The 17,719-nt window shown below is 62.0% G+C and overlaps 1 protein-coding gene across 1 annotated transcript in view; it reads left to right on the forward strand.

Annotated features, from left to right (window-relative positions):
* Positions 1–17,719, forward strand: part of SARDH (sarcosine dehydrogenase) — a 62,686-nt gene that overhangs the window by 10,773 nt on the left and 34,194 nt on the right. Inside the window, exons 6-11 of the mRNA XM_089913982.1 lie at positions 1,530–1,634; positions 2,769–2,898; positions 6,734–7,235; positions 11,320–11,461; positions 14,017–14,100; positions 16,263–16,376. Of these exons, the coding sequence (XP_089770108.1) occupies positions 1,530–1,634; positions 2,769–2,898; positions 6,734–7,235; positions 11,320–11,461; positions 14,017–14,100; positions 16,263–16,376 (1,077 nt within the window). The remainder of the gene's footprint in view (positions 1–1,529; positions 1,635–2,768; positions 2,899–6,733; positions 7,236–11,319; positions 11,462–14,016; positions 14,101–16,262; positions 16,377–17,719) is intronic.

The raw sequence follows: 17,719 nt of genomic DNA on the forward strand, positions 1-17,719 counted from the left end.
CCGGACCGGGGCACGAACCCATGTCCCCTGCATCGGCAGGCGGACTCTCAACCACTGAGCCACCAGGGAAGCCCATATCAGTAATATTTTCTGCATACTCATACGTGGCAGAGAAATCCCATAAAGTCTGTAAGTCCCATTCCCCTCCCTGAAGGACTCCTCCCGCTGCCTTCTTATCTTCTCCATCAGCCTCTGATCGGCTGTTACCCTGGGACCTTCCTCACCCATCTTCTGTTTGAATCTCCCACTCTCTGGATCCATGGCATATGGTCTCTGGCCACTTACTGAGAAGGGTACCTGGAAAGTAAATGTTTTTGTGTCCGTGAATGTCTGAAGAAAATCTTTATTCTTTCTTACAGTCGGTTGACGAATTGACTGGGTCGAGAATTCTGTATTTAAAATCGTCTTTCAGAATTTTGAGGACTTTGCTTCAGGTCTTCAGCCTCCAGGAATGCTGTTTCTTTGTTTAGGACCCACCTGTTCACCGGATGTTCCATCCTGATGTGGCCTTAGTGCAGGCCTGGTCCAGTCACAGGGCTTGGTCACTTGTGGGCCCTTCAATACTGAGATTCACGATTTTCAGTCGGAGAAATCATCTTGGATTTTTGCTTTGACTTTCCTTCTACTCCATTTTCTCTTCCTGGAACCCCTGTAAGGTGGACATCGAACCTTCAGGATTGAATTTCTAATTTTCTTATTTTTTTCCCTTTCCTGATTTCCATGCCTTAATCTGTTTTAGCCTAATATCTGGAAGATGTCCTTGGCCTTATCCAGTCCTTCTGTCAAATGCCCTTCTCTTTGGTGAGGGATCTCCATGTCAGCGTCTGGAGTCTTCCCCAGACCACTCAGTGTCTTCACAGAAGACTCTCCAATCTGTTGTCGAGGGGGGATGGCAGCCGGCTTCTCACCTCCCCGGAGCCTGGAGCCCCTGGGGACCCATTTCTCCAGAGACAGACCTCAGGGCCCCTGCAGGGTAGGGCCAGGCCCTGGGCTGCACGCTGCGGGGATGGAAGGTATCTGGGTCCAATTGCTTTGAAAAGACCCCGGTCCAACTTCCTGTTCACGTACACGCACGTACTCCCTCTCACACTCACACACACGTGCACACTCACACACATGCGTGCATGCACACATACACACTCGGCCCACCGCCCCCTGCAGAGGGACCTGGGGTTGCCCTAGGCTCGGCCTTTGCAGATTGGAGGGGACTGGACAGAGGCTGGCAAACTGTCTCCCCTCTCCCAGCCCTGAGCTAAGGCACCGGCCCTCCCCCATCCACTCTGCACCTCCGGTGTTGGTTGAGATCCCCCGTCTGCTGTGTTCTGTGGGTTATCCTTTTCTCTTCCCTCCCTCCATCCTTCCATCTTTGCTGCTATCTTATGGGGTTTCAGTGGGGTGGCTTGTCCACTGTGTGACGCAGAGGCCCCAGGTCCACCCTGTCCTCAGGGTCCTACAACGAGGAGGTGGCGCTGTGGGCCCAGCTTGGGTCTGTGACCCTGACCCCGAGGCCTCTGTGCTCCACCTTGCAGAACATGCCCAACGTCCGCGACCACGACGCCTCCATCTACCTCCGCCTCCAAGGGGACGCCTTGTCCGTGGGCGGCTACGAGACCAACCCCATCTTCTGGGAGGAGGTGAGACACCAGGGCTCGAGGGAGGGGTTGGGGCTGCGTCTCAGCGTGGAGGAGCCTTCTTCCGGAGACTGTCCCCCCGGAGCTCCCCCGACCCTGGGGGCTTACCTGAGAAGTGGCAGGTCCCCCATCCCACAAGGTCAAGGTCAAACCCATTTTATGCAACCCCTGAAGAACCTGGCACACGGGCAAATCCAGACTCGGGGCAGGTGGAGGGCTTGCCTCAAAACATCAATCGTCAGAGGCTGCAAAGTGTTAAATAATGACTTTAGAAGATTATGAAAGCATTGAAGCCCTCTGTCCATCAACAGACAATCCCATGCCCCCCCACCCCCCGTGCTTGCAGCTGTATCTCCCTCCGGCACAGCTCCTGGGGTTCATGCAGGGCCAGCGGCCCCCTCAGCACCCCCCAGCCCCCTCGAGCATGTACGGGCCACCCCAGCTCCCATACTCATACATTTAGTCTACAAATTGAACAACAAAATGAGTCCTTTCAGCCAGATACTGTTTAACTTTGGGGAGAAAGAGGGAGACCAATATAAGAGTCCCTGTCCCCAGAGGCCTCTATTCTGGTGGGGAGACACACAGTAAATAAGCAAAGAAGTAATGCAATTTGGGATTGTGGTCTGTGCCCTGAGTGAAGTTAGCAGGTTAAGGATAAGCCTAGCGAGACTGGCGTGGAAGGATGTCCTTCGGACTGTGGTCGGGCAGGGCTCCCTGAGGAGCTGACGTCGAGCAGAGAGCCCTGCAGACAGAAGGCGGGGGAGGAGCTGCCCCAGGTGGAGGTGAAGGCCCTGAGGTCAGATCAGGCTTGCTTTTCCCGAAGACCCAAAGGAAGGTCAGCGTGGCTGTGGGTTGGTGGTAGACGTGGGCAGGGTCCGCTCACGTAGGGCCGATCTGACTTAGGTGAATGGGGTGAAGGAGGGCGGGAGGCAGGGCGACCGGGCAGAGCAGGCGGGCCTGGGGCGGGGCTGGAAGGGGGTGCAGACGGGCCGCTGAGGGGTCGGGGGAGAGGAGACACACTGCGGGGACCAGCCCAGCGCTGTCACCACCTAATCGAGAGGCTGGCCAGGCCCTGCCTGGCTCTCACTCCCATGGGGCGCTGTCACAGGGCAGGTTTCCTGCCCACCTCCCCAGGTGTCAGACAAGTTTGCCTTTGGCCTCTTCGACCTGGACTGGGATGTGTTCACCCAGCACATTGAAGGTGCCATCAACCGGGTCCCCGTGCTGGAGAAAACAGGGATTAAGTCCACAGTCTGCGGCCCAGGTGAGTGGGGGTCCTGGAGCCGGCAGGGGGGCTGCCCCCTGAGGCTGGCCTGTGCCGGGCGCGCGCCGGCCGTCCCTCCGTCCTGGGCCTCGGGTGCCGCGCTCGCTCTTCTCTGCAGGCAAAGGACGTGAGCTCGGTGAGGGCAGAAGTCCGCCCACGGGCACATGGCCAGGCTTCCTCCCGCCCACGCCCGCGTGAGTCCCTCCTGAGGTCCCGCCGGGCTCAATCCCTACTTGACTTGTCCCTGGAACTTGGTGTTTTCATCCGTAAGATGGGATGAGCACCCTCCCAGCGCCTGGTGAGGCTGAGCACGGAGAACAGGGCCAAGCTCCTCCCTGATGCCATTCTCACAGGCCTGGAGACCCCCATTCCAGGTCAGCCTCGCCCCCTTTGCCCTCTGCCCTCGGCAGGCAGGCCAGCAGGGCTGCACGCCCACACAGCATGGAAAGACCCAAGCCAGTGCCTCCCCTCTGGCCCCTGGGAAAGCTGAGCTGCAGGAAGCTGGAGGGAAAGGGGGAGAACAGAGTGGCTCAACTTCCGATGCCCCCCTTGGGTATGCACGGTGCAGCCCCTGACCCTGCCCGGCTGGCCGGTGCCCACGGGGATTGAACACCAGGCAGGACGGACTCAGACCCCCAGCACTGACGCGTTTGGCCAAGGCCACTAGTTTATTGTTCAGGGCCTGCCGGCCAGGCTAGACTTTGGACATTCAAACTGATGTGACTTGTCCCAGCACGGGTCACTCACAGCTCAGCACGGAGAGGTGACCACTCGACGACGGAGCCTGAGAGAGGGCCATCCTGGGGTTGCCCAGGGAGCTCAGGGACCCCAGGGTGGGGGAGGCCCAGGCACGCTGAGTGTCTTAAAGGCTGTGTGCAGATGGAGAAGGTTCTAGAATAAGATTCAAGCCCGGGACAACGTCAGCGGGGACGTGGTGTGGGGGAGCTCGCACAGCATCCGCCCAGCTCCTTCTGACAGCTGAGCGCCTGCCTCGTGCCCGGGCACGTGGGGAGCACAGCGGGGGAGCCTGTGTGGGAGGCTGGGCGGAGCTCCCGAAGCAGGAACCCAAGGCGGGTGGGCTCGGGACAGGGGGGCAGCACGTTCCCGTGTGACGGCACTGGGGTGCAGGGGTGAGGCTGCTGGCCTGGGGTCCTGGCAGACAGTGGCCTCTGGGCGTAGAGGGGCCCAAGCTGGCCCTGGGGCCCAGACGTTTCAGCTGCGGGGCTGAGGGCGGGAGGTACAGGGGTGGTGGGAGCAGGGTGGGCCACCCAGAGGGTGCCGTGGGGGGCTGCAGGGCCAGGGTTCCGGGCGGGCGAGACACGCCACTCCAGGCTGGTTCCAGCAGAATCGTGTGGGCATCCCCCCTCCTTCCTGCGCGGATGGGATCGCTTTAATCCTCAAGAAAGGCAAGAAACGGGTAGGATGTGCCTACCTAGGGGTGGAGAGAGGTTCTGAAAGATACAGTTGCCCAAAGAGGAAACTTTGTGTCTGAGGCTCTGAGTTCCTTGAGCCTCGGTGTCCGCATCTGTGAAATGGGTGACAGGTGGAGTGAGACGAGGAAGCCACACATTAGGTTACAGGGCAAGGCCCAGGCCAGCCAGCAAAGCCATTCCTACAGGCCGAGCAGGGCGTGAGGGGCAGGCCAGACCAGGGGAGGGGAGGGGTCCCGACACCAGCCTGCGGACTGACGGGGAGTCCAGACTTCTTGGTTCCGGCACACACGGTGTCTGCACAGCCGCCAGCCCCGACTGCTTTAATCTGTTCAGCTCATGAAAGAGCCTTTGGTGAGAGGACAGCTTTCTGGGGAGAGGCAGCTGGGGTCCCCCGGCCAACCCCAGGGTCTTGGGGCACAGGGTGCGAGGCAAGGGCCGAGGGCTCACTGCCCCGGCAGCTTCCCGGGGCTGCGTGGGGCTGGCAGTGAGAAACCCAGGCCCGAAGCAATCCCTGGGGCACGGGGAGCATTCTCGCTTTAATTGGACTGGGGGTCATGGCCCCCAGGAAGCCCTACTGCGGGGGAGATGCATGTGGAGTCTGGTTTCCCAGCTGCGAGGGAGGTTCCGTGGGGACATCAGCACTTCTCACCAGGGAGGACAGGCCGGTCAACGACCCTCGGCCTCCGGAGCAGAACAGGGAAGTCCCAGGCCCCCTTGACTTCGGGGAAGCTGGGGGCGGGGAGACCTCTCGTTCCAAGGTCGGAAGGTCAGAGCCAAGGTGGGGGCCCCTGTCCCGTGCATCCTGCATCCTCTCGAGTCATTTGTTAAACATCCAGGCGACCTTGACCCCCAAACTTCCCTCCTGCTGGCTTTCTGTAAGGCTGCTCAGAACGTTGTGGAAACATTTACAACACTCCCAAAGTGCTCACCGGGTCATCCCCGAACATAACTGCATCCTCCCATCACTGTCGCGGGAGCCGCCCCCTGCGCCGCGCCCCCCGCCCCCCGCTTGCCCCCCACCCCCGGCTTGCCTCTTGCAGCCCGACCTCCACACAGTCCCCGGAGAGGCCCCTGACGCTTCCTCACAGGGCTCTCGCCCCTCCTGACGCCTCCCCCGGAGGCTCACCAGTGTCACCGTGGCCTCCAGGGACTCACCCTAGGCCCTGCCCTCCTCTCCGCCCTGCTTCTTCCACCCTCCCCTGTGGCTGTTTGGGAGGCTCCCCAGCTTCCCAGGGCTGGTGGCCTCCTTCAGCTCAGATGCTGAAGATCGGAGACCAGGGTCACCGGTCACCAGCAGGGAGAAAGACAGCGCTTGTGACCAGTGCACACGGCGGCTGAGGGCCCGGCTGGGAGCCAGGCAGCCCTGACCGGTGGCCCCAGCTCCTTGCTGTGCAGCGTCCTCCTCTGTGACCCGGGGTCATGATGGCGCCAGGGGGGCGGTTAGGAGCAGCCAGCCCTCCGGTCACTCCAGACCCAGAATCCCACTGTGTTTTCTCCCCAGGCATTCCCTTTTCCCCTTATTTACCCATTTACTCTCTGTCCCTCTCACTCTCCCGTCGGCTCCCCGAGGGGTGGGGCTTGTCTTGTTCGGAGCCACCTCCCGTGGCCGAGTTCTGGGCACAAACAGGTGGGCTGCAAATATTTGCAGACTGACTAACTCACAGCCCCGTGAAGTAAATACCCTGATCCGGATTTTACAGATGAGGAAATCAAGGCGGCTCTGAGCCAAGGTCACACAGCTGGGAAGGGGTAAAGCAGGGTTTGAACCCAGGACTGTGTCTGCAAAGTCCAGCTCTTTATCGTTATGCCCGAGGATCCCTCTCCCTCCGATCCTGGCCTCTGCTCTTGGCACACTGGCAGCAGACAGAAGCGAGAGACTTGGTCTCCTCTCCCAAAGAACTTATGATCCTTCATTCACTCAGCGAACATTTATCAAGCACCTACTGTTTGCTGGGCCCTGTGCTAGGCCTCGAGACACCGCACACAGTGAGCAAAGCCCAGCCCCTGCCCTCAAGGTACTCGTGGTCCAGTGGGCAAGAGTGCCCTGCAGTGACACAGCAGGAAGATGGTACAGTGACCGGGAGCCCCGTGCAGTGATGGGGGCTCAGGGAGCGGCCCCTCACCAGCAGGAGAATGGTGATAGTCATGAGACACACCAGGACCCCCCCCCCCCAAGGCAGAACCCAGTTCAGGTCGTAAATGCTGAGGAACTCAGGGGAATGTGGCAGGAGCAATCACGGAGGCTTCCTGGAGGAAGCAGCGTTGAGCTGGGTCTTGAGGATAGGGAGGGTCTGGATGAAGGAGGCACCTACACACCCCCACCTCAATTAGTGCCCTCTTGGGAGACACCACCCAGGAGCATGTGGCCGGGAGGGAGCTTCAGGCCTACCCCTCCCTTTCAGAGTCATTCACACCGGACCACAAGCCCCTGATGGGGGAGGCACCCGAGCTCCGTGGGTTCTTCCTGGGCTGCGGCTTCAACAGTGCAGGTAAGCGTGGGCAGCAGTGCGTCCCCGACTCCCTGGCATCCCTGCAAGTGAAGACAGCCAACTGGGCCTCTCCTTCAGTTCTCAGAGCCCCCTCACCCCACCCCGGGTTGGGGTGCTGGGCCTGGCAGTACTGCAGCCCTGACAGGGGTGGAGATGGGACAAGCCTGCCGGGAGGGGGTGAGGTCCCATTAGGAGGTGTGTGGCACCCCAGGTGTGAGATCCAGGGCTTAGGGGCTGATGCTGCCCATAGAGGTGGGAGGGGCACAGAACTGAGGTGCAGGGCCCTGGGGGTGGATTGCAGACCTGCGGCTCTGCTCCTGCCAGGAATGATGCTGGGAGGTGGCTGTGGGCAGGAGCTGGCCCACTGGATCATCCACGGGCGCCCGGAGAAGGACATGCACAGCTACGACATCAGGCAAGTGCCCACTGGGACCCGTGGGCAGGAGGTGGCTGCCCTAGGATGGGGTGGGGTGGGGTGGGGTAAATATCCAGGGCTATTTAGAAAGGAGCCTTCCCTGAAATCCAGAGGGCTTCTTGGAAGAGGTGGCAGTAAGGGAAGAAGCCTGCCAGTGGGGGCGGTGCTGCAGGGTCCCTGGGTTTGGCAGATCCTCGGCCCTCTACAGTTTCCAGGACCTCTTGTCCCAGTGTCCTGCCTGACCCACCTGACAGCTCTGGGAACAGAAGTGGGATCTTATCGTCCCACTTTGCAGATGGGGAGACTGAGGCCCGGGGAGCAGGAGGGACTGCACAGTCTGCCCAGGAAATGGGGCTGAATTGGTGGTCATTGTTAGGACATGTGCGGGTCTGGGAGACAGGCAGCCCTGAGCGACATGTCAGCTGCATCCATCCCTCACTCACAGGGTGTCTGGAATCAGTCAGACCCTGTGCCGAGCACTTTCCTCTCTGTAACCTGGGGTGTGATGTATATGCTGTAAATGTCGCCGGCAGCAGTGAGCGTGTTTGTGTAGGTAAAACGCTTGGCATCAGGTCTGCACACGGAAACACTAAACAAAGCCGAGCTGAGCCCAGGGGGCACTGATATCAGAGTTGGGAGGCGTCCTGGTTGCCCACTGACCTCTATGAGTCAGGACAGGGATGCGGGTGCCCCCAGGCCGGGTCCGGAGGGTGGCAATCCGTGGGGCTGGGGTCTGGCCCCCAGGTGGCAGTTCTGCGCCCCGAGCCCTGCAGGTGGCAGTCGAGGCAGTGGCTTGGAGGGGCCTCTGTGGGTGTTCGGCCCGCTCCGCCGTGACTGGGGAGATCCCAGCTGCCCAGCAGGGCTGGAGGTGGCAGGGCTGGAGGTGCCGCTGGTTCAGCTCAGCGCACCCCAGCTCCTCTGCTCACCTCGTCCCTGCCTGGCCCGCTGGGGACCTTGTGTCCACTGGGGGGGATGTCTGGCCCCCACAGAGACAGACAGACATACCCTGAGGTCCCCCCCACTGCCGCCCGCCCCATGGCGCCTGGCACAGCATGGTCCGCTCTGGCGCCACCTTGGAGTCTGTCTGGGTCTGTGCCCACGTGCTCTCCCAAGAGAGGAATGTTCCAGAAATGATAAAGCTGCACGGGGCCTCAGGGATGGGCCAGTCCAAGCCCCTCCCACTACAAACAGCGAAACAGAGGCGCCGTCGCAAGAGGCATCTTGTCTGAAGTCACCCCGCGTGCGAGCCAGAGTGGGCAGGGACCCAGCTCCAGCCCTGCAGGGCTGTCTGCCGTCCGGCTTCCCTCGCGGGGTGAGGCCTCAGCACTGGAATAGGACGGACCAGGGCGTATCCTTGACCTCGCCGAGTGGCCTCTCACCTCCAGGGCTGGTGGAGGCCCCTGGCATGGGTCTGAGCCTCCCTCCTCAGCCACCTCTTCTCACAAGTGTGACATTAGAGGGAGCCTCTTGTGGGCGGGTTTGTGGGTGGAAGGCAGAGCTCCTGCCTCTGCCCCGGCCTGGCTGGGGCCTTGCGTCACAGGTTGGAAGGCAGAGGGCCCAGGGAGGGAGCCCCTGAGTGCTGGGGCCCAGTGGGTAGGGGTCGGGGCTGTGATCTGGGCCACCTGCCTTTCTGGTCCGGGCAATGCACCCAGGAGATGACCGGCTCATGGCATCGGGCCTGAGCGGTCACTGATGTGGGGCGTCCGTGTCCACCCAGCACCCACCCCCCCCCCCCCATCCCCACTCACATACTGGACGGCTGCCACCACCGGACCAGCTGTGGCACCGGCACCCAGGGCCTCTCAGCACTGATGGGATGTTCTGCTTCCCTGGCCTGAGCGGGGCATGGAGACCCAGGCGCCACAAGAGAGGCAGAGCCAGGAAACGAGGGCACTGCGTCAGGGAGTCACCAAAAAACCCGGACGAGGGAGCGCCAGCCTTGTGCCCCTGCTTAGACACTCAGGAGGTCAGAGCAGAACTCTGACCCATGTCACCTCCTCGTCTTACACGCGGAGGACGGGCTTGGGGAGAGAGGTACCTGAGAAGGCGATCGGGGTCCAGGGCCGGGTCCAGGGCGTGTCTGGACCCTGGCCTGCATGCGAGGCTCCCGGGGCTGGCCTGGCACCAGGTGCCCTCCAGGCTACAGCAGCTGCCTCGCGGATGGTGGCGGTGGCACCCCCTCTGGACACCCCAACAGGCTCTCAGCTGTCCCGGCTCCCCACCAATTAGCCAGTTCTTCCTCCTCTCTGACCTCGGTTTCTCCATCTGTGAAATGGGAACAATGATCCACCCTCTCAGTGGAGTCATTTGAGGCTCATGGTAGGGATGCGTCGCCTCCCCCAGGGCCTGGCATAGGTGGGGCCCAGAGCACGGGCCGTTGTTTTTAAAGAAAGCTCTTGGGGTCCTGGCAACCAGGGAAGGAGAAGTCGCTCTTTGTTATGTCAGGAGGGTGGCTGGACGCCGGACCCCGGCTGCAGGCTCCTCTGCCCGCTTGTATGCAGGTGGAAAACAGCAGCCAGGTCCTTGTGGGCCACGGGGAGTGGTCCTTCCACAGCTGACCCCTGTCGTGCTTGGGCTGAGCTGAGTGCCCCCGCCCCTGACACCCACAGGTGTGCACAGGGGCGAGCAGAGGGGCTGGTGGGGGCCTGTCTAGAGGGGCCGGATGTGCCTGTGCAGGGATCACCCAGCCCTGCCTCAGGCCCATCCCCCTCCCTGGTCCCTGCCACCCAGGGGGTCTGGGAGGACAGCTGAGGCTCCACCTCCCCTCTTGAGAGCCCCCCAGGAGCCCCACTCTCAGCGAGGCTGGGTGGGTGACCACGTCCCATCCCAGGAGCCACTGGGCTCCTGCTGCCAAGGAGGGTGAGACTCCTGGCCTCCTCCCGCCCCGGCTCAGCCCCTCGCCAGCCTGCTCCTGCAGCCCCACGTGCCGCCGCTGGGACCCCTCCCCAGGCCCCTGGCGGTTCTTCATGGCCCGCCTTCTTTCCGGAAGCTCCTGGCTCAGTGCAGCAGGTTCCTGTCGCGTGGAATGAGTCAAACCAGGAGCCCCACACCTGAGGCCACTCTGAGGACTGCACGAGGGGTTCTTGCAGGTGGCCCTCAGCCCTGGGCCTGCCCTGGAAAAGGGCTCCTTACACGACGGCAATCACTACGAATAATATCTGTCATGCTAATTCCCACATCTGCAGCACCAGCCCCTGCCCAGGTCAGAGCAGCACGCTGAGTAGCCCTGCCGAGGCTCAGGCCAGGCCCCTGAGGACAGCAGCACTGTTGGGGACACAGCTGGGGGGAGGTGGGGAGTGAAGGAGTGGGCAGGCGGGGGCCGCAGTGAGCTGGGCGCCTGAGAGGTGGGCTGTTCCTGGGAGGGGCTGCGTGGCGCAGCGTGTAACGCAGCCCAGCAGCTGTGGCCACTCTGGGGACCAGACGGAAGGGCTGCTGGTTGGCCCTGGCTGTCCTCCCTTTGTGAAGGCTGGGGGAGGGGCCTCTCAGCTCAGCAGGAAATCGCGTGGGACCCGCGGGCAGAGTTGGACACCACCATGGGTGGAGTGGCTGCACCTGGTGTCCCCCCAGCTGCCAGGGGACAAACGTGCAGGGATCGCGGCCACGCCATCCCTGTGAGCGGGGCCCCCAACACAGCTGGGACTTCTCCCGCTCCTTCGCGCCTCCTGGGGGTCTGACCCGAGAGGCCGTCACCTTCACCCCTTGCCTCCGCTGAGGGGCACCGAGGGGAAAGGGGCGCTCCATCACATCTGCTAACCCTAAACTCCGAAGATCCCTCACGTTAGCTTTCACGAGATCATCGGGGCCTGTCCGGCCCGGGGCCCAGGTCAGGGGCAAGGAGCACGGCTCACCCCACGCACGTCCCCAGCCTGAGGCCCTGAGCCTGCGGTGTCCGCTCCCTGCGCCCGTCAGCTGTAGGGGGCTGCAGGTCAGGACGCTGAGCTCCCCAAGATTTGCGGGCTGCCCAAGGCCCCTTGGTGGGAGAACGGAGAGCCAGGAGCCCCCCTGAGGCCTGAACCATAGGGAGGACTCCCGTAGAGGGGACAAGGGTCCCCAAGGCAGTGACGGGCCACTCCATCCACGACAGGCGCTTCCATCACTCGCTCACGGCCCACGGCCGCTGGATTCGAGAGCGCAGCCACGAGTCCTACTCCAGGAATTACTCGGTCGTCTTCCCCCACGACGAGCCCCTGGCTGGACGCAACATGAGGACAGACCCCCTGCACGAGGTGCCACGCCCCCCCCCCCCCCCCCGCAGTGCCTGCTCTGTGCCGGCTGCCGGCGCTCTCGGGGAGCCCCAGGTGTGGGGTGACAGAGTGCATGCAGCGCCCCCCCGCCCCCAGCTGCAGGGCAGGCGTTGGCTCCTTCGCTCCCTGGGCACTTACCGAGGGAATGTGCTTGGAGCACAATGGGGGGTCGTGAGGGCCAGGTGCGCCAGCAGGTGTGTGCAGTCGCCCATCAGGAGGGCAGGACCAGGCAGTGGCGTGCTAAGAAGACGTGCTCCTGCTTGTGGGGCCTGCTTGGGATGTCTTTCCTCCCCGGCAAGCTTCTACTTACATGATGAAACCCATCGTCAGGTGCCCTTTCCTGGGGCCTGCCCCTGGGCACTCTCCCAGGCCCCTGACAACCCAGGTGCCTTCCCTGTGCTCCCATTACCCACCCCCACAACCCCAAGTCCATCTCTGTTCCCCCTTCCTTGCCTGTCTACGAGGACCCTGGCAACGGAGGCTGGGCCCCAGTCACTCTGAGCGCAGAGCCTGACTCTGGGTAGGTGCTCAGGGAATGTTTGTTGACTGGGTGGCTGGGGTGGGAGGCAGGTGAGCAGGGTGCAGTGAGCAGGTAACATTTAAGCAGAAGAAGCCTCCTTCATCTGGGGCTCCAGCGTCTGGACCCCAGAGGGAGCTGGTGCCCACGGCACCTCCCCAGGACAGAGACATCCTTGGCTCCCGGGCTGCCCTGTCCTCCAGCCTGGCCTAGAGGGCCAGCTGGGAATCTTGGGCCCCACGTGGGCTCGGGTTCCCCCAGCCTGTCCCCGGGCCTGCACCGTCCCCGCAGTGCAGCAGCCTCCCAAGGAGCGCAGGGCTTGCTCGATGACTCTCAGGTGGAAGATGGGCTCAGACACGTTGCTCACATGTGCACAGTTCTGCCTGGAGGGGGCTTGGCGGGTGCAGCAGCCCTGCCCCCGGGGAGGAATCTGCATTCACCCACACTTCACTTCCTCGTCAGCACCCTCCTGGTGACACTTCCCAGCCGTTGACGGTTGGCGTGTGTTTTGTTAAATAGAGGAGCCTGCTCTCCATTTTCCCTCCCAGGAAGGGTGATGCGTCTCTGGTGGAGGTGTCTCCATGCTCACTGGAGGGGAGTGGGTTTTGTGTCCTTGGTTGCCACCCCCTTGGACGTCCAGGGAGGACGCATCCGGGGGTCACCAGTTGGCATGTGACCTGGAGCACCCTCCCCCTCGAGATGGTGGCCCACGGGGAGGGGGAGACTCAGGCCGTCTTGGCCTCTGGCGCCCATCGGTCCTGGCACTTGAATGCCTGGCCACGCTCAGCTTCCGAAGCCCACTCCTCCTGGGCGCTGGGCTGGGTTGGCCCCAGGCACAGGGCCCTTCCAAACCTTAGAGCGGAGATTCTTTTTTCCCCCCAGGCTAAATTTATTTTCAAAGAAATCTGCCACCATATTACTTTATTGTGCCTGCTATAATTTTTTATTGTGGTAAAGTACACATAGCATACAACTTGCCATTTTAACCATTCTAAAGTATACAACGCAGGGGGATTAAGTACATTCACGGAGCTGTGTAACCATCACCACTATCCAGTTCCAGAATCTTTTCGTCACTGCAAGAGGAAACCTCGTACCCATTAAGCAATAACTCCCCATGTTGCCCCCACCCCCCCAGCCTAGAAAAACTACTGATCTATACTTTCTGTCTCTCTGGATTTGCCTGTTCTGGTCTTTTCACATAAATGGAATCGTACACTGTGTGGCCCTTGGTGACCGGGCTTCTTTTCCTTAGCTTGCTTCTGAGGCTCATCTATGATGTAACAGGTGTCAGAATGTTCTTCCTTCATCCCATCGTATGGATGGACCACACTGGTCATCCATTCGTCAGCTGACGGGCACCTGGGCTGTCCCCACCTCTGAGTGGTTGTGAACGCATGTGTGCACAGGCTTGTCTGCGTCCCTGGTGTCATTTCTCCTGGGTGTACACTTAGCTGTGGCATTGCTGGGTCACTGGGTGTCCCAGACTGCTCGGGCTGCCGTAACAGACACCACAGGCTGGGGGGCTCAAATTCATCTCTCACAGTTCTGGAGGCTGGGCAGTCAGGATCCAGGTGCCCGCTGACCGGTTCCTGGTGAGGGCAGCCGCCTTCCCGCTGTGTCTGCTCCTGGCAGAGGGACAGCCCTGGTGGCTTCTCCTCTCCTAATAAGGCTTCGGACCCCACCCTTAGGGCCTCATTTCACCCTAATTCCTTCCTCACAGGCCCCGTCTCCAAATACAGTCACACTGGGGGTTAGGGCTTCAGCATAGGAATTTCCGGGTGCAATTCGGTCCATAAGAGAAGGTAATTCTGCAGACAGGGGATTCTTGAGGCGGGCAGTGTGGGTGCTGGGAGGGCCGCACAGTTGGAGTCAGAGCCTGGGCTTGGGTCCTGGTTCCGAGTACCGGGACCTCTTTGCCCGCTGCCCACTGCAGTGCCGGGTGGCGGATTCTCCCCTCCCTGCCCTGCTCTGCGCGTCTGGCCAGGCCTGAGTGGGCCTCTTCTCCCTCCACAACCAGGAACTCCTCGCACGAGGCTGCGTGTTCCAGGAGCGGCACGGCTGGGAGAGGCCGGGATGGTTCAGTCCCCACGGCGCGGCTCCGGTGAGTGGCTCCTCGGCACCCAGCGGCCATGCCCCCAGCCCGGGCTGCGCCCAGCCCCTGCCCACCGTCCCGCCTACGTCCTCCCCACCGGAGGTGGCTGTGTGTCTCTCTGTCCTTAGTGCCGTGGGGCGGGTGAGTCACCTGGCCTTTGGAGAAGCCGAGCCCCGGCCGGTCCACCTGAGGTCGTGGGATGTCCCCACAGGCATCCCTCACCGCGCATGGTGCCTGGCCTTCCACGGTCCAAATGGGCCAGGGGCCAGGAGAGCTGGTGTTCCACAGAGTGGAGGCTGCACACAAGACTCCCCAAGTTTACGGGAGAAATTAGAGTATCTTCTCGTAATTTTGTTCATATATTTTTGGCAACTGCAACTGTGAACGTTAGTAGGAGGATTTTAGCACAAAATTATGCATTCTGTGTGTTAGCTTGTAAGTTGGTATTTCACAGCATCCTGGCCTCTGGGTGCCCTCCTGGGGGCTGCCCAGCCCCCACCCAGTGCCTCTCAGGGACCCGGGTCCTCAGAGAAGAGTCAAAACCGTCCTGCTTGTGAGACCCTCAGCCTGCGGTCTCTGGAGCAGGTGATGTGATGCTGAGGGGATGCTTTAATACAACCAGGGGGATAGTACTTAATCCAGATTTGTACAAATTAAAACCCCTTTCCCGTTGCTATGTTTCACCAGTCCCCTTCCAGTGCGACCCATCTCCCATCTCCATAGCAGCTATGTGCCAAGGCAAGTTCCAGGGCACGTTAGGTGAGGTGGATGGAGGCCAGAGTTCCTGATGGCTTCTGCCCCTGCTTCTCTGGGGTCAGCAGAGAGGAGGGGCCTAGGTAGACCCCTCCTTGAGCAGGCCTCTGCAGAACCCACTGCAGCCAGCCTGGTCCGCCCTGGAAGCCCCTCTCCCCCGGAATCCGCGGGCAAGGCGATGAGACCAGAGCAGGAATCGGCGACATACCCCTGGTCCCGAGATGGGCAGGCTGTGCAATCCCCACCCGGGAGCCATCCTGGGAGTCCAGGGCACTGGGTGACGAGACGTCCCCAAACCCCTGACCCCTGGCCAGGCTACGGTGGGCTGGGATGTTCCTGCAGGGGACTCAGGTGCCAGGGGGAGCCACCTGGCGGGCCAGGGAGATGACTTCCTACAGAGATTCCTGTAAAGGCCCCTCCCTGGACGCCAGAGGTTGAGCTGGAGTGGGGTGGGGTAGGGGGTGTGCTTGGGGGAGCAAAGAGGCCTGACGCAGTCAGAATCTCACACTCGGCTCTCACCAGTGACAAGAGACTGGGCAGGGCTGGCCGTGCTGGTAGGCGGGAACTGGCGGGCTTGTTCACACCTTTCCAGGAGTGGCCGCAGAGTTAGGAGGGAGGGCTGGGGGAGGAGGAGGGGCCCCATCCACAGGAACAGGACCAGGTGCGGGGTGTTGGGTCCTGGGCCTCTCTGAGAGCGGCTGACCGAGTGCAGGAGAAGCCAAGGCAAGTGATGGCTGAGGGCCAGCCTCTGGGGCCCACCACCTGGGCTCACGCCAGGCGCTCAGGACTCTCCTGTGACCTGAGGCAAGTTTCGGTCTCTCGGTGCCTCGGTTTCCTCATCTGTAGAGAGGATCTCCCTTCCCGGAAGCGCGAGGCCCTTTGTGCAGGGCTTGACCCCGAGCAGGACCTGGTCCCGGTTCACCATGGCAACAGCACCTGGAGCTACCGCTGCGGCCACCCCAGCCCCGACTCCCCCTCCCTCTCCTTCCGCAAGCTGATCCCCGGGCCTTATCCCAGCACCTTGGCGCTGAATCGGAAGCCCTGGCGTGGCCCCCGAGGTCCCAGTCAACCCGCCTCTGTTTCCCGTTCAGCCCCATCCCTCGCCGTCCCTCCCTACCCGAGCACACCCCATTCCTTCTCCACCCTCCAGGGCCCCAGCGCTCCCACCGCCATGGAGATTATGGTGTCACCTGTGCAACGTGGAGGGCATGCCCGAGCCCCGCCTCCACCCCGGCCTCGTCCACAGCACGTTGCCCCTCGAGAGCGGGGCTCGGAGAGGGCAGGACCAGCTCTGCCCTGTGGACCTTTGTTTCCGCAGGACCCAGCTCAGGGCTGGCCAGGCCGCGGGCACCGGGCCACGCTGTGCGTGTAGGGGGGAGGAGGGGGCGGGACCGGTTACGACCCCTCTTCTGCCCCAGGTGCTCCCTTACGACTACTACGGGGCCTACAGGCAGCGGGCGCACGAGGACTACGTCTACGGCAGGCTGCTGGGCCACGAGTACACCTTTGACTTCCCGCCCCACCACGACGTGGTAGGATGCCCCATCCCTGACGGGATAGAAAGGCGGGCGTCTCTGTGGGCTGGCCCTCTCTGCCGGCTATCCCCACCCCCGTTCTTGGCCGACTCAGTTTCGTGGAGGAATCGGTGATGTCCTCCTCTGCCCTCCCCTCCCGTCTGTACCAAGACTTTGGCAGCGGTGAGGCCTGCTCAAGGAGTGGGGCTGGAGCCAGGCCTGGGTCTGGCTGTGTGGCCTCGGGCCAGGGCTTCACCTCTCTGAGCCTCTTGGAGCTGCTCCGATTCTCAGGTCGCTCCTGGCGGCTCCTGACCCCTTCCTTCTATTCCCGGCTCCTCATTTCTGTTGGGGTTGAGGTGAGTCCCTCTGAGTCTGCATCACACAGGGAAGTTCTCACAGGCAGCTTCTGCAGAAAAGACTACGCCAGCTTCCCCTCTGAGCCGCCCAGCTGTTTTGTTGCCCGGCAGAACGTGCTGTGTCCCCGTGCACGTGGCCGACTGGGGAGGGAAAGAAGTCCCTTCGGTATCTGTTTGAGAGGGGGCCAAGACCTCAGCCCGGGGGTCCCCAGGGATGGCTGGCCTGGGAAGCTTCCTGGGCTTGGGACCCCTGCAGTCACGTGGGGCCCCCTGCTTAGAAGCAAAGCTCTGCTGTTGCTGCCTGGAAACTCTTAATACATTTTGAACAGGCCCGCATTTTTATCATGACTAGTTCTGCACCCGGTCCTGAAGGGGAGGAAGCACGCTTTCCTCCAAAGTTTGCTCTAGTAAAGGCATTGGAGGAGGGGGCTTCTGAAATGGAAGGGGAGGCATGTGCGTCTGAAAGCCCAGGAGTCCCTGGGGGCTGCCTCTCCGGGGAGCAAACGGGGACCCGTCTGGCACCTCCGCACGGTGGCTTCCAAGGCCTGCGGGATGTTCAGGCCCTTGAGGATGTGGGCGCTGGGAGGGGATGCCAACTTGGCTTCGTGGCTGCATCCCACCCGCGCAAAGGCACCTCGACAGTCCCAAAGCATGAAACATGCACTTGTTCTCAGCCTTGGCAACTTCCCCAGCCTGGCTAGACGAGAGTCAGCCCAGGAAGCTGTTTTGGGGTTTGATCTGCAGCCCCAGCAGTGTAAGCGAAGGTACCACATGTCTGATGGGTGAAGGGAGCTCCATAAAGAGTAGTGGTGTCTGGAGAGGGGTGAACAGCAGTCTCTGGGGCTCAGGAGCTGTGCAGACCCCATGGGGTGCCGTGTAACGACCAGCTGTCCCGGGGGGAAGCCTGATCCCCGGCGCTGGCCAGTTTCCCCTGTATAAATGCCCTCACCGTCCGCTCCCTCCCACCCACCCACGCGGCATCGCTGAGCGCAGAGCGGGGAGAGA

The sequence above is a fragment of the Delphinapterus leucas genome, chromosome 6, assembly GCF_059928025.1.
Source record: "Delphinapterus leucas isolate spDelLeu-1000000601 "Yukka" chromosome 6, BTC_Dleu_Yukka2, whole genome shotgun sequence".
NCBI lineage: Eukaryota > Metazoa > Chordata > Mammalia > Artiodactyla > Monodontidae > Delphinapterus > Delphinapterus leucas.